This window comes from Dermacentor silvarum, chromosome 10 (assembly GCF_013339745.2).
Source record: "Dermacentor silvarum isolate Dsil-2018 chromosome 10, BIME_Dsil_1.4, whole genome shotgun sequence".
NCBI lineage: Eukaryota > Metazoa > Arthropoda > Arachnida > Ixodida > Ixodidae > Dermacentor > Dermacentor silvarum.
The window spans coordinates 53,440,882-53,468,080 of NC_051163.1; the positions used below are offsets into that span (position 1 = coordinate 53,440,882).

Below are 27,199 nucleotides of genomic sequence, written 5' to 3' on the forward strand. Positions count from 1 at the left end.
ACCGCACGCGCCCGAATTATCCGGCGAAGGCTGATTTGAAGATTTGAAGAATACAAGAGTTTGGTCCCGTAGAAATGTATGGGCACAGTGCCCAAGGCCTTCAGTTATGATCGAATGAACGGAAGTCTACTGTATTATAGTAAATTATTTAGAGCTCCCTGATGCTTGCTACATTCAAATAAAAGTTTGCACCCTTTGGGGGGGTCTGATCTTGTCCACACGAAATAGTGATAATCTATCTTGTGTGGATTTCCTTTCTTTAACGTTCCATGTCCTATGTTTCCAGGTCATGAACAGCATGCGCATTATCACTGTGACATAGTATTATCACTGTGACATAGCATAGAATGTTCAAGAAAGGAAACATAAGCAGACAGATGACAAATATTGCTTGAGGACAAGATATGCCCCAAAGGGTGTGAATATTTTTTAAAGTGTAGCATATTTTTCTAGGTTTTGGAGGGCTTAAAATTTCATTTAACAAAGAAAAAAAAATAGACAACTCGAAAATCTCATATTAGTACTCCTTTAATGTGTGTTTGCTAGACCTTTGTCCTCATTTGCAAATGCGCTTCAACACGTCACCATTGCCATCTTTTTCTTGCAACTGTTAGGTGAATGTTTCTAAATGCATTAATTTGTGCTGAATGTTTGTTGATAACTCTCCATCGTCGGTGGCATAGCCAGAAATTTTTACTGGGAAGGCACCCATGTGACCAGGAATGAAAAGAGGGGAGGGAGAACGGGTACTGGGCAGTCCGCACGCTACTAAACTAATTTTTTTTTTTTTTTGGGGGGGGGGGGGGGATTGGGGGGTTGAGTTTGCTAGTTGCACCATAATTGTATGACTATCATTCCAAAGAAAAGAATACAAGTCAACCACAAACCCAACCATGCAAGTTGATTTATGTGCGTTACGAGTGGAAGAGCATTCAGAGTTGCAAAAAAAAAAAAAGACATTCGCAGATGCTTCATTATTTGGTAGCTGCTCCCGTTTCCCGCGACAATTCAGAATCCGAAGCACTCAACACAAACGGCCATTCACAAATGCCAAGTGTTTGTGACTGCCTCTGCCGAACACTATGATTCACAAATGTCAGGCGTTTGTGACTGCCTCTGCTGAACATTATGAATGACAGTAAAACGAAGCACAGTGCATGTAAAGTGTGAGGAAAGAAGGTAGAAGGGCAATGGTTGACCTCGCAGTAACCGTCCATTTGCCTTGCACTTTTGTTAGCACATTAATCATCGTCAAATCGTTAGAAAGGGTGTGGTGTGTACTGCAAAAACTGTAGTGATAGTAAGCCATACCCCCTACACCTCCACTATTTTTTTATTTACCCCTTTGTTCCGTCTGTAAAGAATGGAGAATTAAGTACTGCGCAGTGACCTTTGGTGCCCAGCATCACATTATTCCAACGTGTGTTTATTTTTCTACCTTCGTGTGATGGATGGCCTGTGTGGCCTGCTCTATTTTTTTTTTTTTTTTCGTGTGATGGAAATAATGATGTACGTTTGACTTTATGCCTTTGTGTGTGTGACACATGTTTTATCGACATGCACATATTATAGGTTTCGACACTTTTTCGCCAGAACTTGGGCTGCATTCAGTGCACATAACTTTGTTTTAGTTCATAATGGTATTCTTGCCTTTCTTAGTGGCTTTTTTTTTTTTTTAATCATGAGGCATATATTGCTATCAGTTAACTTATACATACTGTTCCTAGTTACTTGTATATATGATTGCTGCAAACTCATTACTGTCATGCTTAGAAAGTTCTGCGGGTATTAAATACACAAGGCTCGCCCTAGTTTAAGCGCAAGTTATTAGAAATTTCAGTTAATTCAAAGCAAATTACTGATATTAACAACGCTGTAACCTTCAGACAAAAGATCAGTGCAGTGTTCGGTCTACTTGGTTATAGCCTAGTGTTCAATTGCTTCTATTTTTGGTGATTCACCTCATTAGTTAATGTAATCAGGGTGTTGCCTACTAGAACTGCACAATTTCTGCTCATCTCTAGAAAATATTGTATTTAACTATTTCATTCACTTATATTTATAACATTGTATAACCTGTTCTTTGCTCTTTCTTTGTTATTATCTGTACTCCCCAGATGCAATACTGGTTTTAAATTTTGATTGGCCAGGCATGTTTTAGGGCATTTTGGTTTTAAGCAGGATATCAATCAACCCAAACTTCTGGCTTTCCAGGGAGAAGTACTCACTCGATAACTACTTGCAAGGGGGCATTCATGCACTTTGAATAGTCTATACGTGGCCACATTTTGCATTCAGGCTGCTTGCATATCTTTACGGCCACTGCTATGAGATGACGGTTAGATGATGGAAGATGGCACATACCAAATTACTGCAAAAGCGATCAGGGGTGCCATCCTGGACATTGTCAAATTTGGTAATGGCAACATTTTTAGCCAATCGGGGAGGCCATAGCAAACCTCTGGACACCTGTGATTGGCTCAAAATGTTGCCATTACAGAGTATGACAATACAGCGGAAATTGACAATGTCCAGAATGAGAGAGCAGGTCATGTCATCCTTCAAGCACCATGTGCCGCACGCCAAGGTAGTGCATCACAAGGAATAATGAAAAATAATCCCATTTAAAATGTGTCGCATACATCTTGAAACACTTCTTTTTGGAGAGCTGTGCTGCAAGATTTAATAATATATGTAAGCATTTTATAAGTAAAACTGGTTGGAAGGTAGACGACTGGGTGTTTGCTCTGGACATCAGTACATCATAAGTGGCTTCACTTTCATTTATTTTCTAATTTTACATGAGGCATATTTTTCAAGTGGATAAGTGCTTTTAGTTTTCTCCACATGTTGGTGTTCTCGTATCTGAGGCGTATAGAGCGTTCCCTCATGGAGTCCACATTCTGATAACTTGACAAAACTCACTGAAGAATTGAAAATTCCTCATCTGTTTCGTACACTTTTCATGTTTCTGGAGAAAGTCAATTTTCAAGGGACAGAAATAACTGATATCTGAAAGGGGGATATCTCTGTTTAAGTCTATCTGTATGTGTAACCTATAATTTTGTTTCAGCAGTATATATTGTTCATCGTGAGATAATTTGAACACGTATCTGCAGTCCCTAGAAGCTTGAATCAACCTGCATCAGCTGTAAGAAAGCAAATAAGTAAGACAGTGTTCTCACTCGCAGGTACCTCGACTCACCACCAGCCGACAGGCTTCGATTCCAGCATGTTCAAGATGGGCACGCCGCTTCCAGAAATTTCACAGCCACAAGCCGTTCACGCAGACGTCGGTGCACCGGCGCCTCCTTACCCGTCCCCTGTGGTACCAGTGGGCGTGTTTTCACTGTCCGTTACGCCATCTACTTCACTCGGTGGGGTATCGTCTGCCACGGGCGGCGAAGCAGACGACGCCGGTGGCGGCGCCAGCGTCAGTTCTAAGGTGCACAAGGACAAGAAAAAGAAGAAGAAGAAAGACAAGAAGCACAAACACAAGCACAAGCACCGCAGCCACGACCGACTGCTGGAGAAGGAGCGCTTCTACAGCTCGGGGGGCAGCACCAACCAGTCACCGGCGCCGTTCGGAGGCGGCGCGTCGAGCAGCCCTCAGCACGAGATCATCTGAGCACCACTAATGGCATATGAGGAGAGTGGGGCTGTGCTGTTGATGTTTATAATGTACAGTTACACCTTTTAAAAGCCTGAGCAGTTTCAGGAGTCCAGGAAGAGACAGCGCCGAAAAGAATGGTGTCGGCAGACTGGAGAGATGGGAACTGTTTTTTGTTTCCTGCGGACAATTATCGATTCCTTAAAAGGAACCCTTGTTTAGTTTTGTGTGTGGCACGGGATAAGGATAGTCAGCCACCAGCGCACCCTTCAGGCACAACCCACAGCCTTCGGCCCGAGATCATCATTTGTGCGTGAGTGGTGGACTGGGAGCAGTTGTTGCGTACGACATTTTGTGCGATCGTTTGCTGTTACTGTGAGCAACACTCGTAGAGTGTGGGTACCAGTGCGGCAAGAAAGAGGTTGCAGCACCTTCCGGGGGCAACGAAAGGTGGAGAAGCTGCCAGCGTTCAAACCACCCGCACACCATCCAGGCGTGTGGGTGAAACAAATTGCCAACAGATTAATCTGTGTAGGCAGTCGTCGCAAGGTTTGTTCCGCTGCTTGGAGTTTAGTGCAAGCCAGCAGCTTTAGTCATTCTTGGTCGATGTGTTGAACGGCCCCCGGCACAAGTTCCTCGAAGTGCTGCTAGAGGGCCAAAGACAAGAAGGCCTGCTGTGGACATTTTGTGTGGATGGCTACTGTTTGTTTTCCAGCACTTCGCCTGGAGCAGAAGGTGAAAGTTTTGCAAATATGTGCTGAATAAATCAGTTGTGCGAGTCTGTTGATCGAACCACCTTCAAGATAGACATTTGCCAGAAATCCTGAGGAAAGCATCACTTTATAGATAGCCAACCCTCCTGAAAAAGGAATGCTTGGAAATTTTCAAAGCGCATTCCCACATATAACTTCTCAGATCCAACACACATCTCGGAATATATGTGAAGCGAAGCTTTCGTGAAGTGCTTAATCAAATGCTATAAATTTGGCCATTTCATTCCTGCGTCTTTCGCGCACTCGTGCTACGCAATTTGACATGTGGCGATCATCTTAAAGAGCTAGTTGATGTTAGCACGATAGAAGTATACATGCGATTGTGGCCTAGTGGTCAGAAGGTCGGGCGGCGGCTTTGCTGGGGGTTCAATCCCACTGTCTGGTTTGTAATGAAATCTTTATTGAAGTTTTGAGCTATTCTGGAAGACTGTAGCACCCAGCCAGAGTCGGAAGAGGCCGGGAATATTTGCAAAGGAATCTTCGCTTTAAACTCTGCCTTTATGCAGTGCAGTACAAAAATGCTTGGAAAATATGTTTCGTCAGAGACGTTCGGTAAAAATATTTCCAAAATTGATGCTAGCCTTAGGATAGCTATTTAGGCAGACATGTCTCGAGCACTTGCCAGCTCTACGTGCAAAGGTACAAGGCGTGTGTGTTAAAGCCATTACTTTAGCTAATTAGCAAATTCTGGTTGATGAAATCTGATTGCCGGTTACAGGAGAATCCACAACACCTGCTGCCAAAGAAATCCTCTACTGCAAGCCTTTCATGTTCAGCCCTACTTCGCGACGACCCTCATCGTTGCATGTGGCTCACATAATGGGCAGCTTTTGCATTGATTAAACGTTTTCGGCCTATTTATGCCTTATTAATATTGAAACCTGCTGATGAGACAATAGACAGGTCAGAAACATGCAGAACCCAGAAATAGGTAGCGTTGGTTAAACTTGTTTTTTCCAGATCATACAGGAAGTGCACTTTCTGGACCTACACCTGGAGCCTGCAACAATACTAACCAAACAGTGAGTCTATGAAAAGTAATAAAAAAGCTCCAAGTGACAGCTCTACAAGAAAAGTGTCGTAGGATTTCCGCGAGTTTGCTGCAGAAGGACTGCTGTCCATTTGGTGATCACCTACACCACTGGAACAAGCTGTTCAGGTTTGTCAAGGCCTTATCAAAAACGTTCGCAGGGCGAAGTGCACCAGTACCACGCTTGAGCCGTACCATGAATAAGAAAGCTTCACTTTGAGATATACGCAAAGACGGCAAACAATTGTACACTTCGTGTCATAGCAGTTTTATTGATGGCAAAGAAAAACGCTCCAATGACAATATGTGTATTTTTCTTTTTTTTTTTTTTACGCTCTCCGTTATTTGTATACACGACGTCGCGTCGCTGTTATCTCTGGGATCGGATGCACGGTGCAACAAATAAAATATAATCGACCGGAAAGATTCGTTGCAAAATACGGCCCCTGGCTGTAGGGCAGTAGGACTAGAAATCCAAAACAATGAGGCGCTGGAGTGAAACGCAACCAGCGTCAGCCAATCAGGAACGCGCTCGCGCGAATGCACGTGTCCCTCCGCGTCGTCTGCTTAATACGATTCCTAGCTTTCACTGCGCTGCATTATCACTTTGAAACAGAACTGATAACTTGCAACTGGTACGTAAGTAACGCGGTTCGTAGAAAGCATACTCAAGCGCAACTAGGCGTACTGTTGAGAACCGCACAGCCAGTGCCTCGTACAGCACACCCTTAACGTATCAAAACGGAATGTCCGTTCAAACGGACATAATCGCGTTCCACGTGTCTTTTAATAAAGTACGTGATCAATGCGACACTGAGCCCTACAACCTGCACTGCTAGGCAATTGTCTGGTAAATAAAATTTGAATTAGCAACGAATCGTGGTCAATAAAGCGTAATACGAAAAATAAACTCGAGGCCCTCATCTGAACGATGCACCTATGACGCACAAATAGCAAAAATTCGCAACGCAGGTTTCACTTGCCGCTGACAAAAGTTGTCTGCAAAGAAATGCCTCGCCGACAGAATAATTGTTAGCGGAAGTGGTCAACGCCACGCTCTTCAACAAGCGCACGCCGCAGGCCACGAACGATTCAATCTAACAGCTTGGCGGGTCGCACAAATGATGCATTGCCTTGAAGCACAGCGCGCACGGAACCATGCGTACACACATAAACAAAACGTGATGTTCGAACTACAACGAGTTCACACGAAACAAATATGGATCCAGTTTTTTTGAGGCTCCACGCAACACATTCACAGCTGGCCGCGTACGCTGAAAGGTTGATTCGTAGTTGCAACACAATCGAAGACCGGAAAGCAGCGCCGGTGGAGAGCGAAGAGTACGAAGAGAAGACGCTGCAAAAAATGGCTTTACGGAACGTTTTGAATAAAAAAGTTTCACGGACTAGCGAGGTGGTACAGTTCCTTCGTGTTGTTTTGAACGGACACCGCGAAAACCACACACTTTTTCAAGAACGACTACGCCCAAAACACGAGTACCCAACACGCGCAGCGGACGCCAAGCGGTGCCTGAATCGGAACGTTCCCATGATTCCCGCTGATTAAATAACGCATGCGCACTGGGGTCATTGCAAATGGCGGATTCTGTTATTGTTCCATGGCGCACATCACGGGGATAAAATTATGCTCGAAAAAATATCTCAAGCAGGTGAGTTGACGTTTCTTTTGCTTGCATGTCGAATCGGTTAGGAATGAGGTTTTGCACAGACCACTTTTTCGCCCGCTACGACGCTGCGAAAGGACTGATCACCGCCGAGATCCGCGGGTGTTCAGACGATTTTTGCGATCGACCCATTTGAGCCTTTTGAAAATTGTCCCCTGCGTCGACGAAACAGTTTCGATACGTCATTGCCTTCGACTCTGATACAAACAGTACACAGCGAGCAGCGTTTTCAGCCGCGGTTGACGTCTGTACGGTGCGGAAAAGTTGTGTTCGGCAGGGCAACTTCGAATCAGTTCCACTCCCCCCCTCCTCCTGTTTGTTGCGTTGGCTGGACGGGAGACCGCAGAAGCCTAGGCACTGTTAGGCTTAGCTGGAGCCCGATTTTTATCCCGTATCGCGAACGAAAACGCTCGCAAAACGCTGCCAACGCTCGGCGCGTCGTTGACGAGCGCTCGAGGAACGCCTGCGTGCGGCGATCCCGGTCCTAGCATGGCATGCCGTCCAATGTCGTGACGCCGCGCGGAGCGATCTCGGCTCAGATGTGTGGCTCATCTGCACGGCTCATCTGTTCGGTAACCTTCAGCAACCAAAACTAGCGATCGCTGCGATTAACGCGCTGGACAAGACGAACCGGACAGCAGAATCGCGGCAACAACATCGCCGCACCCATTCTGCTTCGCATTGCGCCGATAAACGTGCATTTCTTCGGCGTCCTTCGCCGTGTAACCGATAGCAGCTCGGTGCAGAAGGCGAGCCGCGACGCTTGTTAACTGGCTCATCGGAGCTTGCCGCCGCCGCTTCGCTCGCGGTGCGCGCTGCAAAACTGTCGCAGCGTACGCGTCTCCGCACCCGAGTGCTTTCGCGTCCGTTGCCAGCCCTTCGCGACGAGTCCCGTGCTTGAGCCGGGCTGCTGCCGCCCGCGCTGTCGGGGCAAGGCAGTACGCGCTACGGGACCCCCATCGATTTTGAGCGACACGACGGGACGGCGTTAGGCCTACTTCCCTACTAGTCCTAGCGTCCCGACGTGCGGCGGCCGCTTCGTTTGATTGCCGCTCTCGACTCCGGCGGCCCCGAGTTCGGGCGGCATGCTCGAGCATCGAGTCGCACGCGACCGGCGAGCGGGCGTCAGTCCGGCTCGACCGCCGCTGGCCGCTGCTCGCTCGTTTTTTTTTCGGGCCGTCGCAACTGCGCGTCGCGCGCGGCTGGGTCCGCGCGGCATTGCTCGCCCGTCCTGACCGACGCGAGGACATTTGCCCTGCGTTTTGCGGCGATGCGAGCTCGTGCCCGCGGCGGCAGCTCCGCCGAATTTTTCCGTCTCCCCGCAGTGAAGAGCCGTAGACGTCATTTCGCGCACCGAGTGTCGGTGCGGAAGCGGGTCCGTGTCTCGAAAGATCGTCTCCCATCTCGAGTGCGGAAATGCCTGTCGGCGCGATACGTGCATGGTTCCAGCGTGGCCCGCCTCGGTGCATGTCGCATGGATGGCGCTTTGGAAGGCGGGCGGGGGGGCCTTGAGGCTATGTCTCGGCGGACATCTGCTCCAACCGCACTGTCTTTTTTAGAATGAATAGAAAAAAAAAAATGAGAAGAAAACGAAAGACGCAGGGAAGGCGGAAGTCCTCACGATGCTTTGTTTTGCGTCGTGCCTTTGGCTTTTGGATCCGCGGCGTTGCCTGACATCCAGGCACGCCCACTCGGCCCGAATTAATAACCCGGCGACCCAGCTTGTGCGCCTCCCTAGCTTTCCTCCACCTTGGATCGCCGTTTCGACGACCCGTGCATATGCGCGATTATCTCCCGTAATTTTCGCGTCGATCAGGGCGCTTGTTTAATAGCTGACATTTTTTTTTTTTTTTTTTTACCCCGCTTTTGCATCGAGTTTCGAACGCGGTCGCAGGTAACTTTGCAAAAGGTCTGCTCGTAACCTAGTCGTCGCTGTTTTTCGAACCCTATAATTTTAATTTGTAACGTCGGTGTTTCAGATTTGCGGGGGTGTCGTGGTCGATCTTCGCATGGAACAGGAAGTCGTGCAAATGCAATGCAAACACTTTTTTTTTTTTTCTCTCTTTCCTCGTTAACTTTCACCGAGCTCTTCACAGCTAACGGTGCAGCAGCATAAACGCGCCGTTTTCCATTGTTACACAACTCTGCCAGACATTTGCATGTTGAACCTTGCAACACCGGCGGGGAAAGTTGCTTCCTGCTTTATTTGTATGACAGTGCTTATTGCTTTGCTAGAGCATGACATGCTTGGTGCTTTTTGCTTTGCTAATTATTTGCAACACACAGCAGTTGGCAAGTGACACAGTTTCTGCCTTGTATAAACTCCCCCCCTTTTTTTTTCTGAGCCATGATATGAGACACAAAGGCCTCGGTGACCTATAATAATTGGACTAGCCTTAGCGCTGCCTCGCAAATGCTGTGCAAGTAGGGAACTGCATCTGTTAATTTACTGCTATCGTGTTTTTAAAATACATTTGCACCGACAGTAGGGTGTAGAAAAGCACGGGCTGCTTTTGCCCAGCTATGGAAACCAATACTATCTTTTTAACATGATTAATTAGGCTGTAACAATGCTACTGCTTCCAGCTATGTGCAGAGAGAACTGGACTCTAGATTTACCGTAAGCACAACACGGCATTTATCGAGTCAAAGTTGGCACCCGATTGGCTTTCAAGGCTGGTTTTGTTTCCGAAGGTGAAAATTAGCAAATGTCTGACTGAAGGTGCTAGTGATAATGTGGTTCCAGTGGCTACAGTAGTACTTTTCAAGTATACTGAACACAGATATCTAGTATCATTGAGATACTACCAGGGCCTGAGAAGTATAAAAAACTTCCAACTTGCCTCCCTACACTAGGAAATTGAAAGCATGTGTTGACTTGCAGTTTTGCTTATTTATTTTATCTATAATACTTTACAGGCCCATTAAAGGACATTGAGTAAGGGTGGTAACACATTCGCAGAAAATACAATGAGGGGGAAAATAAACAGGTGAATTGATTAACCCAAGTATGTATCTGCATGGCCGAACAAATAAAAATAGAAGAAATACGATAGAAGGATCATGGTATGCATAAATATGACATTACCTGGCGATAATAAGGCAATGCAAAAACTACGCAACCACCAGGCTCACAGAGCGCTAAAATTGATATTGTGCACCTAGTTTGCGGCTGGAAATTGCCAGCACCGTCCCATTGTATGTATTTTGCTGTCGCAATGCTGACACAATGACGTCAGTAGAACGAAGTTCGGGGTTAAATTATGCACGTGAGGCCACACTTCCACTGCACAGTTGCAATATTTTGCTCCAAGAACTTGAGCCTAATAATGGAATTGAAGCACTTCTGTTCTACAAGCAGAATGTTTTTGATTAAAGAATTCGAAGCCTGCTCAATTGGAGAAAACGTTTTCATTGCGCGCTCAGAACAAGTGCTGGTGCTCGTAAATAGAATATGATTTCCTGACTGCTTTCTACTGGGTGTCTTTATGCCCAAGGACATAATTTTCACAAACTGTACACGATGAAGCTTGTTATCTTGCAGGTCAGTTAGACAGCTGGGGGCGCATTCTTGGATCACTTTCGCGTGAAGTAGTACATGGCTCGTATGATTCGAGTGGTTTTTCCCAACCAGCCAATTGGCACGCTCTGAAAGTGATATCTTTGAAAGTGACCGTCCGAGAATGCGTCCCTCGTTGCAAAAGCTGAGATCACTTGCTGTTTAGACGAAAACCGCGTTTTGAAGTTTCCACTTGACTATGCACCTGCTGTCACTACTTGGCACTCACTGGGGTTACCCTGAATCAATGAGCGAAGCACATTCGTTTCCTCATGACTAATGTTCTTAATGACAACCGCCTCAAAAAAAAATAAGGCCTCCGTGCATTGCATTATTGAGTACTGCTTTTGTGTTCCCCATCTTAAACGAATGCAAATGTGGGATTATTTTCAGGAGCACTGTCACGCATGCACATTGGCTCCTCCGTAGCTTTCCGTTAATTGCCGAAGAAAGTTGTCTGCGAGAGTTTTATTTAACTACCTATTACAGGTTTTACTGGTACAAAGGCACGCAAACTATTCTTTAACCCATAGATGTCAGCCTAATGTGTCCCCTCAGCCTTACTTCTTTCTCGATAGCACAGAAGTGGTTGAGTTATATATTTTGGTTTTATTGCCAGGAGGGTTTTCCTTTTTTACAGTAAAAAATCGCACTACACTATAAAGCAGGGAGCAATAAACAGTAAGCTGCCTGATAGAAGCAGCTAAGATGCTTCTTGACGCATTACCAGTATGACCATCGTCGATCATTAGAAATTATTGTTCGTCTTGTATCACATTCTGTATATTCTAAATGCTGTCAACTTCTAAGTAGAAGTGCACTTGCTAATTCACAAAAGATGATGCCGTCACACAGTTTACATAAGGTCACAGTGTCACTACAAATTGTAATGTTCTGCGCTTTTGTTTTTGTAGAATATAAAATTCTGTGTTTTGCATGTGTGAGGAGTGACTTATCTGTGTTTTAAAGGAAGCCGATGATCTCTGCACAGTTCTTCTTTTGTTGTTGTTGTTGCTTTCACATGCATGCTCAGAGAAAGGGTCAAATGTTTTTCTTTTTTTTTTTTTAGTGTCTTGGCCCAGAACTATCTCTGCCATCACAATTTATTACAGTGTCTAAGGATTAAACAGTATATTGTAAGCAAACCCCCTCTCCCCCTTTATTTTTTTTTTTCCTTTTAAATGGATTGTTCTTGTAGACAGCCATCAGGTGCATTGTTTATATTACTGCAGAAAGCCTACATCATTAAACCCTTCAATTCCAAATTACCTGTGCACAGCTGGACAAATTCGATCCTTTCGTTATGAAGTCGGCCTGGGTCAAACATAATGAAAATACCAGAAAATCGCTGCACACATATATGGGCAAACTTTTATTGCATGATTCCAATTAAACTTGTGCTAATTTCAGACATTATTACAAGACCCACAGACGTTCCTTTTCTTTTTTTCCAACATACTTCACATGGAGCTGTGTTTTCAGGCTCATAATAGATGAATGTCGACAAAAAAAATAATAATAATTCAAACTGTTTCTTTTTTTTTACCTGGAATTTGTGAACAGCGTGATATCATGCATGCAGTTGTGGAAGCCCGTCAAAGGGATCCTTTTAACTAATTACACATATGGCAACACTTGTCTGGTCTGCACAACGGTGTGACAAATACAAATAAAAGCCATATACAAATAAAAGCCAGATCTTTCTATTTGTTTCAGTGTTGTACTGAGAAATTTCATTGAATCATTTATGACAGTGCCTGAAGATTGAACAATATGTTGTGAGCAAACTCCTCCTTTTCTACAGATAGCGCTCATAGACAACTGCCACAAGCTAGTCATAAAGATGATAATTGGGGTAAATAATAGTGAAGGAATGGCAAATAATAATGAAGCATACAACCTTGTAACGCTAAAAAGCATTTGCACGTGCAAGAAATAAAATGTGCTCCTTAAACCAACTTTCCAGAATTTTAAATCCAACTTTCTCACCAGGCATTTTGCCACAGTAGCGGTAATACTGTCAGTTTTCGAATCACACTCAACTAATGGGCTTTAGAAGAGTTGATTAAGGAGCTTTAGCATACTGTTACAGATTACATCAGCCTCCTGTCATCTTTGTATTTGCTATTCAAGCCACATCACACATTCACCTGATGATGCACAAGGCTGGCTGGTGCTGGAGACACCTGCACAAGAATTGACACGCTAAAGCACTCTAGTAGTTCTCAATAATTTGTAATAGTAGGCAATGAAGGAATATTCATATGATATGCATGTCACCATCAAGTTCAAGGTTGTATGTTCCTTACTGATCTTGTAAGGCAATAAACAAAGGGGTAACAGCGCATGCAGACGTGAACAACACTGGACAGCGCACAATACTGTGTGCGCTGTTACCCACAGTTAAATGAAAGAACAACACGTGATTGGATGCTCTTAGGAAGCCCAGTTGATTTCACGATGAGACTTTGGGAAAGCCAGCGAACATAACTGAGCAATATCACAAATGACAGTCACAGCATCTTCTCAATAACCGCTACCCCTAGGCACCCAGATTACTTGCCAACCATTTCGTTTTCTGTGCGCAAGATCGCGCGCAGTGCTAAGAAGTTTTTTTGAGCCTGTGGCTAAACTGGGATAAGGAAGTCCCAAAAGTTTTTGCTAAATGTTGCTGAAAAGTCACTAGAATTGCTGCTAAACATGTTGAGTGTATGTTAAATAATGTAGGCCTTTGGGGAACACTATGTTATAGGCTAACATAGCATAACACATCTACAGAAATGTTTTGTTTTTGTCTAGTGTCCATGCGAGTGAGGAATAAACAGTGAATTTACCAGCACAGATTAGAGGGATTTTGTACTTTACTAACATATTTACAGAATGGGGTGATGACAAGCAATATTGTGCTTTTACCTTCAGATTGTAAAAGTTACAAGGTCAGCACTGTTCAAAAGAATGTGGGTAACCTGATTTGGGCTAACTGGAAAAATGCACTTGGTCTGCATTATGCCTGCTTACTGTAAGTTTCCTTGTTTTTTGGTTCTCGTGTAAGGAGAACTAATACTGTTACAAATGCTTGATGTTAATACGGCGAGGACAATTACATGATTTTTAAACAGTCAAGTACATACATTGCCGCCCTTGATCCAATTGGAAGCTCCGTGCAGTATTGTTTTGTTTGAAAGCCACAAGAAATGGTGTGTTCCGATTCGCATGAAAGATCCCAGTCACTCCGATATGTACGCTTTTCTGTGGTTGATCTGTTTTATCATGACTTTCTGCCTTCTCAATCTCACCAGAAAATTCGGTACAGTAAGTTTTCGTGGTTTAATTTACCGCTACACTTGCGAACGTCTGTTTATCGAATATATTTAGTGAAACAGCAGTACTCACAGCATCAAGGCCCATTGTAACAGGTTTTATAAAACTCACATTTTGTCAGCGCAATTTGAAGCCTATTTCACTCTGCGTAATTAACCGCAGTGTATGGCCTCCATCTGTAGAGACCACCATTGCTTCATCGCCGTCACAGAGTCCACACCATACAGCCAATTTTCACTGCCTACTTGTGGCTTTTGAATAATAAAGTGTGTTCTAAAAGCAATTTTCGAAGCAGCATTCTTAACTTCAAGGTCACTCAAATGTCCCGAATATTTCTGTCACATTGATTTAATAAAAGTTTTCCGTTACCAAATAGAAAACGTGTTTATAAACTATCAGGAAGGTTGCTAGATTTCGAGACAAAATTTGCTAAAATGGCAACACTGGTCCCAAGCTTAATATCCGGCCGCCGCCGCGTTCTCATGGGGGCTGGAAGAATTCAGAAATGTTCAGTCCAATTTAGGTGCATACAAAAGAACCTGGGGTGGTTAAAATTAATTCTTGACTCCCCACTATGGCATCCCTTGCAGCCTGTATGTTGGTTTAGGACATTAAGCCCTATAATTTGGTGTATATTTTTCAACCGGTGGCCAAGTATTTCCAGCTGAGCTGGTCAACAGCAAGCATTAGGCACTGGACAGTCAACCACCAACATTTGAAGGAATTTCATTACATGTTTTGCCACTAAGGAAAGATGAGGGCGAGAGAAATGCAAATGACAAGGGCAGTAGTAAATACCAACTTGGCTTCACGTTCATCTTTGCAGGAATGCTTGTCCCATAGCAGTCTGCAAAAATTGTGCATTCAAACGAATACTTGAAAATACTTAAATTCTGTAGTGAAGTATTCTTTGCACAATAAGAGCCATTTTACCTGGGCTAAAAATTCCTAATTATTCAGGCAACCTCACAAATTTGAAACTAAGAAGTTATTGACATGGAAGGTACTGCTCTAACTGTGGTGGCCCTTTTTCTTTTTAATAGTTGCACTAAAACAACTTTCAAGAATGACCTGGAATCTGCCAGACATTCTTGGGATATTCTACCACTTTACTGAGAAAGTTTTTCAAATGGGGGAAAAATAGCGTAGCAAACAGGATTACAAAGTGCCCATGTCTGTGTTTCCTTCTAGTCCTGTCCTTTGTCAGCTCACATTGTTAAACATTCACAGCGATTGAGTTATCACAAGCAGGAATTATTGTGACAACAGCATGATTAATTCTTAGGAATGCGCATATAAAATTCATGAACTTCTAAGGTGTAGTACTGGTTATGTGGCAAGGGAGACCTTTCTTGAAAACTTTTCTGAAGTGAAGCTCAGTTTTTTGGCAGAATATTTTGGGGCAACATGTGAACAGGCATTTGCTCGTGACGTCTATGGTGAGAAAAGTGGCATCAGAAAATTGGCACTGCAATTTTTGCTTGCTGCACTAGCGCCACAGTTTCCTCTGGTAATTTGTATGGGCGACTTGTGGGGGTGGGGCATTTTGCTGCTGATCACGAGGTCAAGGGCAAACTGCTATGAAATTTTGGACTGTGCAGAGTGCCTAATTTCAGATAGTGTGCATGCAGAACAGGTCTCATGCAAAATTTTACGTTTGAGATAAAAGATTGGGTTCATCGTGAAAAGTGAACAAGAATTTGTGTTTTTAATTCCGAAACCCAAACAGACACCACCGTTACCACTCGGTGGACCTGATGCGCAATCTGAAGCGTTGAGAACCAGCACTCGTCTGGGCTTGTAGGTGCAACAGTGAGACCACCACATGCGCGTGGTTCTTGGATTTGCATCGTATCTTCCCACTGCAAGTGCATGTGTCATCTGCTGTTTAGGTGTAGTAATTAAAAACCTAGACTATTAGCAGTCCCATGGCTCTGCCGAGATTACTTAGAATACAATAATTTTTAACCTATTTACCCGCAGCAATAACCCAGTGGCTATGGCAAGCTGCTGAGCTCGAGGTCGCGGCGGTCGCATTTAGATAGGGCAGAATGCAAAAAAAAAAAATGCCGGTGTGTTTAGATTTAGATACACGTCAAAGAACCCCAGGTGTTAAAAGTAAATTCCGAGGCCCCCCCACTAGTGTGCCTCATAATCGGACTTTCTTCTTTCTTTTTTGTTTGATTACCAATTTAGCCAAACAGAAAATTTGTTGCAGTTGACTGTTGAAAACATTGCACGTGAACGTGCCTCAGCTGTGTCCTTGAGTGGTTTGTGCTCAATGCCTTGTCCTCTGTTGCTTGCTGTTGTGCAGATATGGAGGAAGGGGAAGGCCAGGACCTAGCCACCACAGTATTGACCTGTGAGGGGGACCTGCGCGACCCCGGATTCCCGGGGCGTCTCCGGAGCCTCGTGCTGCGCCTCAGGGAACTCATCTCCGATGGTGAGCACTGCACTGGGCTCATCTCGGACTGTTGGTTGTACTCGCTGGTTTACATTTACAGCAGTGTGTACATTACGGGCATCCCAAAGGGATGCTGAAGAGGAAAATAATTTGAGTTGCATTAGTAACTTTTGCTCCTGGATTACCAAAAATGCCGCTCTTACCGTGAGAGGGGGCTCGGTAAGCCAGGAAAGACGCAAGGACGAAAGACGGCTAGCGACGTCGCCTTGGAAGTTGCTACACTGGGTCACCGTGACGTTTTGGATTATGACAGTCTACTCGGGATTGGCTAGTTTTTTTGTTGGTAAAGATGGTCTACGTTGTATGCTAGAAGAAGAAATAGAACTTAGCATGTTTAAAAAACGTTCACTGAGCCATGACGGCTCAAAGACGAGAACATACTTTGAAATCTGTAATGTCACACTAGTGTACACACACTCGAATTTCAGCATGAAATTCCAAAAAAAAAAACAAAAAAAACACTGACATTCTCATCCTTGTCTAATAATTGACCTATTAACGCAATATCAACACAAATTCAGTTTTGAAAGAATGCTTTGTCAGCCTTGACCTGATTAATGTTTTTCTGTAGTGCTCGCCTACAAGTTCAAAGGAGAAGGAGACAAACAGAAAAGCGTGCTCTCTCGCATTTCACTCGTCATGTGGTGCTTATGCTGCTGCCAATGAGAGCAGTGCTTAGCGTGTACTGTAAGCTTACATATCGAGGCTTCCCTGTCACCACAACCGATGCATGTGTTGTGGCCTCACTTTTGATGGGTAGAGTCAAGTGATTAAAGTTGAAATTTCATCACAAAGCCGATATATTTTACAGAACCTTCCCAGTCACTCTATCACTCGCGTGCAAGTCTGCCGAATGCTCTTCCGACACTGTCGGTTCTGATACGTACTCTTGGAACAGAGGAACGAGAGTTCCCGCAGCCAAAGAAAAGAAAGCTAGTTCCTATTGCACCCAAGGTCAGCCGCAGAACACTCCCACCATCTCTTGTACTACTGCGTAACTACTGACTACCAGTGCCACACACGCTATGCGGGGAAGCCGGATTCCAGGAGATGTGAAAGTCGGGCGTCCTCACCACACTTAACTATAGGTTTGTTAAGTAATGCATCGTGGATAGTTGCAGAGAAACTTGGCTGAATCAAATAGACCTTGTAATGCAGTAATGGCAGGAATGAAATACTCCTGTGCAAGCATATTCGTACCTGTCAACTCTCCCGAATTTGTCAAACTTCATGAACCTGGGGTCATTGTGCAATTTTAAGGATGTTGCATCAAGTTTTATGGAGGATAGGTTCTGTTCGTGAAAATGACTTAATGGTGTTAAAGGATGGGGCGAGCAAAATTTAGGGATAAGTTCTGCACAGGAAATAAATTGTGATGGTAGGTGCACCACAGTTTTGTGGCAATGCAAGGCACTAAAAAGGGAAATACTTGCTTCAAGCAAATTTATTTAGACAACTTCCTGAAGCAGTCTAAATCGCTAAAACGAACGTCACTGTAAAGGTCACTGTGATTCAGAAATACTTTGTTGTTAAGTCTATGCAGTGCCTAGCTTGCAGCTTCTTGGGTGCTGCGTCTATGCATAAATAAGCGTAAATAAAGTGCATATGTACCCCAATATTTGTTCTTAGAGAAAACAACTGACTTCGTAGAGTCCTTTTATATGTTCCCGAGTTCGATGCAAAGAGAATACTTAAAATTGGTGCTTACAAACAAAAGTTCCTCAACCTACAAGTTCAAAGGAGAAGCAGACAAACATAAAAATGTCGTTCTCTCTTACATTTCACTCGCCAAGTGGTGCTTATGCTGCTGTCAATGGGAGCAGTGCTTTCATGAGCACGTACCAAAAGCTTACATATCAAGGTTTCCCTGTCACCACCACAACCACTGCCTACGTTTTTTGAGGCCTCGCTTTTGGGCCGCTTGCCTATGCCACTGACAATGCGGGCGGTTCAGGCGTGAGCTGAGGAGGACTATGTGATTTTAGCTTGCTCCATTGTAAGGAAGAAAGAGCATGAAGCTGATGACAACTTTTAGCTCACAGAAGTAGCAGAATAAAGAAAAGAGGATTTTGGGGTAAAAGCAGAGAGCAGGGTGGGACGTCCAGCGAAAAGCAAGCTATGCTTCGCGTTGAAGTGGCCAGCAGGGCCCTCCATCGCTGCCCCATCTTGCCATATCTTCCCTAGAATATTCTAATGTTTATTCATTTGCTTGCTTTCTAAATGAAAAGTTTCTAAAACTTTGTCGCATTCGTATTTTTCTTTGCATCTGCATTGGTTGTAGAATGCAAAGAAAAGTTGTCCAAGCCCAACGAGTCACAGTGAACAGCATAGCTTGTATCCGCCTGTAAGTAAGCAATACATATTTCTGGCTGGATTAAAATAATATTGAGTGCTCCAATGTTGGCACTGTCATGTGCGGGAATCCTCATGTGCCATAGCAGTCACATCGGGTGCAAGCGCGCCAACAAGTTTGGGTAACGGGAGGCAACCTTCCTTTCGCGGGCGGTGGCACAGGAATTTCGATCGCTATCAATTGCCAACGGGCGTGTCACCTGAGATCCCTCCAACATTGTCCCAGTCTCTTTGGTACCCAGCGAGTGCCAAAGGCTCTGCTGCCATTTTTTGTTTTCCCGCATGTGGTTAGTAAACCACGTCGTGGTCTAGCTAGCTAGCTAGCTAGCTAGAACTTGCAGTTGCAGTCTAACAACACAGCGTAATGTTTTCTGACATGCATTTTTCGCACACGAAGCACTTTTCATGTCAGCATTGGAAATTCATAGTTAGGCACTGATTGATTCTGTCCATTGAAAATTTTGTTTCACTACATTTCTTGCATCTTAAGAATCGTTAAAAGTGCACAGCAGCAGAACAATGGATTTTCTACTCCTCAGTGAGTTTTCTCAAGTTTACAGAATGTGGACTCCATGCTCGAACTTTCAACGGGAACATTGGATACGAGAACATCATTTATTTCACATCTGGCATACCTAAAAGCACCTATCCAGCCACTTGAAAAGTATGCTTCACTATAACATTGTGAAAAACAATGAACGAAATTACCACACTACATGACATACAGTCACTGCGAGCAAACACCTAGCCTTCTATCTTCCAGCTTTTTTTTTTTTTTTTTGCTAAGGTGCTTTACACATGTTATCTAAACTGACAGAACAAAGGCATGTATTCGACACATTTTGAATGTCATTTTCATCAGTCTTTATGCTTTTCATGCAATATCTTGGTGAGGACAATTGTGCACACATTGCCGAAAGGGGATATGGTGCATGACTTGGAAAGTTGTTATAGAAAACACGTTCTGCGACAAAGTTCTGAAAATGGAAAACTCGTATGATGGACAGGCTGCAGAAATGCGCCTACATTTGGCAAATACAAATCATTGCTGGCATTTAGTACCGATGTGTTCCACACAAATCTTGCACCTAGCAACACACTACACGGACGGGCAACTCGTTTTTAGTGTATTTTTCTAGCACAATGGGGAGTTCACCATCTGCTGTGCATAAATCAGCAGCGATTCAGTGATTGAATGAAAAGCATGCAATTCTTTTTTTTTTTTTCTGAAGTTTTTAATCAGTGAATGGGGGGGGGGGGGGGGGGCACTTGGTGTTTGTGTAGTCTAGAATCGAGCTAGCACACACAAAAGGCACAACCTACAGTTCGTGTCCTGCACAATATGGCCTAATGATTGGGGTCCAGTATTGGTAGTGCATGCTGGTACAAATGTCAGTGATGACCAGTAGACAATTTTAGCAGCACTGTAGGCAGTGTGCTAGCATGTTGCTGTTAATGTGCCCGAGCTTTCGGCCAAAAGGTGTAGTGTATGGCTTTAATGTTCTGCGGTGATCATGCATGCAGTTTGCTGAGAACAATGTGCATTGCCTCCTGCTCCATTTCAGCATATAAATACACCAGCACAGCTATTTATTATCAGTGATTGCGATGTCAGTCCATTCATAGCTTTCACGTTTTGGCAAATGACGTTTAGAAAAATAGCAGATTTAGTGTTATGCTGGCATTGGCATGCTTGCACACTGCACTTTTGCAGACATGCCACAGTTTAGGGCTGAGCTTGATGCCGGGCATGAGTTATTTTCTGGCACACAAACTTAAGTTTTCAAGCACTTCCAGGAAGAGTAGTACTAAATTACTGAGCCAGATGGTGTATCAAAATTGCACTGTATAATTTGAAACCTTGAAGTAACTGCAACTGCTTGTGGACCATGTTGATGGAATGCTGAAGCATTGATGATGCTGCAGAGGCTTTGAAATGTTTTTGTGCATGTTGATGATGTAGCGCTGGCAGGCACAGGATCAGATGCAGCGGCAGCGATAGTGTTTGCGGAGTGGCTTCTGCAAAGGGAGGGGGCAATAAAGAGACTTGTTACAATAGAGTGTTAAATTGCGGATATACCAAGTAGGTAATTTTTATGTTCACCACACACAAGTTTGATAAGTCGGGGTGTAAAAATGTAAGCCAAGTGGGGGCAACACCGCGACCTTCTTGCACCACGTCTCATAGTATGACACCTTATTTTTTTGGCAGGATCCACTTCGGGCTGCCACATGGCTCTCCACTATGCCGTATTCATCCTATTCTAATGTACCTTTTTTTAAAAAAATCATTAAGCTAGTCTTTCAGATTGTAGTGCAAAACCATAGCTACAAAAGGTGGTGTCCAAACCCTGAATCCTACCTTCCAATCTTAAAGGTCATGCCTTGCTGTACTGCAGATACTGGAAGCCCCTGCGAGTGATGGAAGTTTATGGTCATTGGACACCTAGCTGGACATAGCTCATGTTAAAACTGCACCTACGATGACCTCAGAGTTATGAAAACTGATCTCGAAGGCTGTGCTTTTTCCAACTATGGCGCTGCAACTTTGTCATGGCCACCAAGAGATTGATGTCATGCAATCCAATCCAAGTGTTGCCACACCTGTCGGAGCAAATATTTGAAGCAGGAAAGTCAAGTGCACTTTCTAATCAGGGGCATGTTACAATGGAGTAAATGTGGTGTACTGTCTTTGAAAGTTAAGCACTAGGGGAGTGAGGGGGGGGGGGGGGGGGGCACTAGCCAAAAATCGGGATGCCCAGTTCAGCAACATTCAGCATGCCACAGTTGCGCACCCGCACCGGGATTAGGCGAGGGATCTTTTGCCAGCATAAACCCCACAGATCCTCGAAGTTTGTGTGCGTGCCATCACCAAGAAGATGCACCATGAGAAGCCAAATTGCTTGTCTATCTCCACAGACCTGCCTATCACCACAAGTAGTCACTCATGTTCATGCTTGCATCTACTCAGGCTCACTGGCACTCACGTTCATACTCATGTCTACACTCATGTCAGGTATTCTTCATGGTCATGTCCACACACACTATCCGTCACCCACTCATTCACACCACAGGCAATTATATGTGTACACAAAGCAAAGTAAATGCTTTAAAAAAAAGCACGAAGCGCATAACACTAAAGGGTAACCTTTTGTAGTGATTTGCCAACTAGCCCAGACATCTACCCTTCTAGAACACATATCATGATGACACTGAAGTCAAGTAGCACTCATTTTGTATCACTGATGTCCTCGCCGCTGGTGTGACACGTGGTGGACACTGTCAGGCTGAAGTTGCTGTAATCTCCATTCTCCGTCACTATTAGAAATACTTCCGTTTTTACATGTTGTTCAACTACATGACCATTGAGTAAAGCTCATGCCCTGACCCTGGCTTTGTGTGAGGGCGTGAGCCAGGCATATGTAACGCCTCGTGTTGCATTGGGTATAACGCCTCGCTGGAGCTGCAATTGTTCTGCCTGCTGGCACAGCCAATCAGTATATCAGTGAAAGGAATAGATCATAAATACCACTCTTTGTCATAACTTGTGCGCCACGGATCGTCGGAGCCACCAGAAAAACTCTGTCAATTGAAGTTGGTTGTGGCATCTGTCAGGTCTGCTCAGGTTGCACTGTGATCATGGCCTCAGCTTTTGTATTACAGCTTGGCGTGGGACAAAGGGGTGCCTGACACAGGTGGCTGCCATGTTTTTATGCAGAGGAGCAGCCGTTGTGGGTGAAAAAGGTGGAGCCGTGGAACAGCGTGCGGGTGACATTCACGCTCCCCCGTGATGCGGCGTTGCGGCTGCGGCAGCTGGCCCAGCGTGGCGACCGGGCACTCCGCGAGCTGGGCATCCTCTCAGTCCAGGTCGAGGGTGACCAGGTGAGCGTTCCCAGCTATCTCGCATGCCATATTTTCTTATATATACGCATATAATTCTCCTCTTTCGTTGCACTGTGATGTCACCTCATAGGCATTGGATGAAGCAAAATTGTAGGGTTGGAACAGTAATTTAGTGTTCCAGCAACGTTGCCACTAAGTTCATTATATTGCTTTTCTTGTGTGCCATTTCGTGACTCTTAAGGTCCACTGTTCATGGTTACAAGCCATTGAATCATTTTGAACATCCTACACTAAGCTGAATTGGTATAAAACGTAATAGTCGCAGCACCACACTACCTCATGATAAGGCCTTGTCAACCTGCGAAGAGATTGCTTGCTTTGTATTCCCTTCAGTGAACATGACATTCCAGATGGCATTCCATATTTTATATTTCATTGAGAAAGAAATTAAACCACCTTTCATCTCGGCAAAGAGCTGGTCAGTTATAGGCAGTGGTGTTTAAGGTAAACAGGACTGATGACTCTGTGGAGGTACAGTTCAAGGTCATCCTTCTCATGACCATACCTGCTTTTTGATGTTGTTGAACGCAGTCTGACCTGCGGAAACTAATGCCTTCTATCGTTGCTGTGTGCAGATCATCAGCCTTACGCTTGCCGGACGTTATGGGGAGCCACCGAAGGAAATCATCATCCAGAAAGCGGCGGAAGAGGGGGAGCAGGGTTCACCGGCGTCCCCGCACGTGTCTGGAGTGCCATCATCCCCAGCTCTCGCTGCAGCAGCATCCAGTCGCGCAGGCTCTTCCACCTCCATGCCTGCAGAGCCTCCCTCCATCCAGGCTAGGAGTCCTGCCTTTGCAGCGGCAGCAGCCACTTCGACCAGCGGCAGCGGCAGTGCCTTTCGCTCTCCCAACGTAGTTGCCCCGCCTCCGCGGGAACCACTGCCGTTTCTGTCGAGTGGCTCGTCGCGACTGGTACGCCCCAGCACCAAGACACGCCCGCCGTTCCCCTTTGCAAGCATGACGCACTCGATGAAGCAGAACAGCGCAGCAGCGGCGGCTGCTACGACGACGAGTGGGAGCAGGTTTCCGTTTTCACCTTCACCTCCCCTGGCCGCTGCGCTCGGGGCGGCACAACGGCTCGGCAATGCGACGCGTGGCAATGTGGCACTGTCTAGTCCGCTGCTGGTGAACCTCCTCCAGAGCGAGACGGGGTCTGGTGGTCCGCAGAAGACGATGATGCCTCCGCCTTTAGACACAGGCCAACCCACGAAACGGAAGCGCAGGCCCCCCAAAGGGAGCCGGGGCAAAGAAGGTTGTTCCCCACCCGGTTCGCCATCATCACCGCCCCCCACAAGCCCGAGTTGCGATGCCATCAACATTCTCAGCGGCCGTGGCTTCCCCCTGTCCTCCCACATTCCTGCGTCACCACCCCGCATGGCACCGCCCACGGCAACGGTATCTGTGGCCCCTCCTTCGCCCCCTGCTGCGGCTGAGAGCCGCACAACCACTCACCTTATCAACCCTTTCACTGGCCACCTGGAACCCATGCCTTCCGACGAAGAGGACGACGAACCGGTGGTTCGGGATCTTGAGACCTCGGAGTCTTCTGAGAACGGAGGCCACTCGGAGCGCAGCCTCTCCGATGGAAGCACTGGTGGCAAGGATCCGGGCAACCCTTCTTCGGACACGGACTCTGGCATTGGGAAGTCGTCGTCATCGCAGTCCTCCAACGATCCTGAGCCGCCGCCGCGTGAGGAGGTGTCTCGCGTGTCTGTGCCGCCCACCGAAGGCGAGAAGCTCAAGCTACGGCTAAAACTCGACTCGAAGAGGAGCTGCCCTGTGAAGCCAGAAGTTGAAGCATCGCCACCGCCTTCGCCGCAGGGCGAACCCCCTCGGGTTCCGCCGCTGCATATATCTTTGCGGGGGCCGAACGTGGCGGTGGTGGTGAGCCCGAGGAAACCGGAGGCAGCCCCCAAGAAGCGCTCGCCTCGATCCCCTCGGTCAAGCAACAGCGCGGAAGGCAGCGGGGGTGGTGACGCTCGGAGGGGCTGTCGTGGCGCCAGGGCTCGGGGAGACAAGGCAGCCGAGCGGATGCGGGAGCTTAGCTTGCTGTCGGGTGGCGGCATTGTGCGAGTGCCTGTGTCCATGTCGCCAACGGTGGTGTTGACACCACTGCAACTGCAACACCCGCTGGGCGCCGGTGGCACCCGAAGGACTCTACCATCGCCTTCTTCTTCTTCCTCTTCGCCCTCTTCCTCATCGCCTTCATCCGCCTCTTCTTCCTCCTGCGCACAGAGTACAAAACCCCACTGGTCTGCCACCTCACTGGGGCCAGAGGCAGACTCTTCCGTTAGCGGTGAGTGCGATATCGGTTGTGTTCTTGCCCAGGCTGTCTTGCTAGTTCTTTAACTTACACATTGGGCCGGCACTGGGCACCACCTAGCCCAACTATAAAGCAGTAAAGGGTCTTGATTCATTATTAACTGCGGCATGACAAAGACAGCGGACAGAAACGAAGTGAACACACACTGTCCGTTGTCTTTCTGTTGCGCTGCAGCTAATAATGAATCAACACCAACTAGCCTGACTTTCAGTCCTGAAAGATTCTTGAACTATTTGTTTCCAACATACAGCCATTATTCTTTCTCTATTTTACTCTGCTGGGTGTTTTTTAAGCTGGTGTTCCTGTGAGACTAGTGGAACCTACCGCTATTGCAATAATTAAAAAAAAAATTTGGTTCTTTAGATAAGTTGTACAACAACAGTGGACATATCATAAATAATGAACAGTTGGAAAATATGCAATCTGCTCAATCCTCTAGCACTGTGAGCTGACCATTAAATACCACATAATCAACCTTATCACAGGATTCATCCAACATAAACTTTTTTTGTGCTTCGTCTGGGCTTATGCCTTGGAGTTTCCCTACAACAGAAGTGATTGCTGATGGTTTGCAATGTCAGGTCCAGAACACTTGTGCTTTCACCTTGCAGATGGTTCCAGCCCGCTGCGAGACCGTCCCGATCTACCTCACGCCCTGCGGTCTGCGGACCATGACACCGGCGCTGCCACACCTGCAACGATGATGACAACAACCGTGGCAGTGCCGCCACGTCAGGCCGGCAACGGCGAGCCTGCTGCAAACAGTGCCTTGGGAGCCCTCGAGTGCCACACAACGCCGCACCGGACAGCTTTGAGGCCCGGAAGTGTGCCGACGCCCGAGACCAACGGTGTGCTGCATACTGACGAGGAAGAGCAGCGGTCGCCCAGCCCGTGCCGCGCTTCCCCTTCTTCCCTGGCCAAGACGACAACGGCGGCGACGACGAGTGCAATAGAGAAGAAGCCCCTCGCCAACTGCCTCGAGGGGCCCACCACCAACCACGTAGGCTCAACAAAGGGCGACGGGGTCGACGAGCTCCGTGAAATGGCCGAACGAAGGCTGTCCCCGACGCCCATGGCCCGGATCATCTCATTGGACGCCGTCGCAGCCAAGAAGGCTGCGTTCGGGGGTCCCGTCTTTGAGGTGTCGGACGTGGACGTGCCCGCAGCACTCAAGCTGGGTGGCCTGGTAGGCGGGAATCACCGGATGCCCCTGCTGATACCGACAGGTGGCGGCGGCGGTGGAGCGTCATTTCGTGGCGATATGGTGCTTCGCCAAGAGTACGCCACCGCTCACCACCAGCACCACCACCACTTTCACTGCACCACAGCCAATTCCGTCCTCAAGCCAGGCATTGTGCGCATGAACCGGCTCAGGTTCGGAGCGGGCTTTGCTGCTGCTACTGCCGCTGTTGCTGCCGCAGCCGCAGGAACAACGCAAGCGAGGGTGGAGACGACGGCGAGTGTAGCCGTGAAGACCAACGGCATCGCGTCGTCGCCACTGCAGAACGAGTGCGACTCAACAATAGACGCGGAGTCGAGCCTAGACTCGGATGACCTCGTCTCTAACGGGCCATCATCGACAACTTCAGTGTCCCTAGTGGCAGCGTCATCGCTGTCGGCAAGTGCAACATCACAGACGCTATCAGCGGCAAGTGCAATTGTGTCCAGGTCGGACGGGTTTTCGGAACTGCCAATGTCTCGTGGCATGTGCGACTCGGCGACCAATGGGAGTGCGGATTTTGTTGCAGCAGTCAGCAGTGACAATGGTGTGACGACAACAGGGAGGGCTGAGGAGAATGGGGATGGTGTGTCGCCGGACTCGAACCACGAGCTGCTACCACGTGACCCTTTAGGCCCCAGCGACACAGATGGTGACAAGAGTGGCGATGACGAGGAGGCGAGCTCAGCCCTGTCAGAGGAGAGAGGTAAGCTCGTCTCGCGTCGTCGCAGTGATCACCAGAGGCTGAGCAGGCTTCTGCTGGAGAGGCTGGACATACTGTGATTGCGTTCCCATTTGCACGGTGGAGAAATTAAAGTGCCGAAACCGGCGAGCAAATAGTACATTTGTTTCATACAACTATCTGTAACCACCAGACTGAATATCTTGGCTCCTCTGTTGTCAGGGTTGTACAACTGTGCTGGCTTTGCTTTCCAATGTCAGTAGTGCTCAAGGCAAATAT

General features: G+C 46.5%; 2 protein-coding genes across 2 annotated transcripts in view; both read left to right on the top strand.

Moving 5' to 3' along the window:
• The window catches only part of LOC119431315 (transcription initiation factor TFIID subunit 2-like), a 63,527-nt gene extending 59,006 nt beyond the window's left edge, over window positions 1–4,521 (top strand). Inside the window, 1 exon segment of the mRNA XM_049657103.1 lies at window positions 3,192–4,521. Coding sequence (XP_049513060.1) covers window positions 3,192–3,628 — 437 coding nt within the window. The 3' untranslated portion in view covers window positions 3,629–4,521.
• A 2,469-nt stretch (window positions 4,522–6,990) lies between these two features.
• LOC119431316 (proline-rich protein 36-like) overlaps window positions 6,991–27,199 on the top strand; it is a 45,266-nt gene continuing 25,057 nt past the window's right edge. The window contains 5 exon segments of the mRNA XM_037698788.2: window positions 6,991–7,083; window positions 16,293–16,421; window positions 22,513–22,676; window positions 23,273–24,992; window positions 25,631–26,944. Coding sequence (XP_037554716.2) covers window positions 7,059–7,083; window positions 16,293–16,421; window positions 22,513–22,676; window positions 23,273–24,992; window positions 25,631–26,944 — 3,352 coding nt within the window. The 5' untranslated portion in view covers window positions 6,991–7,058.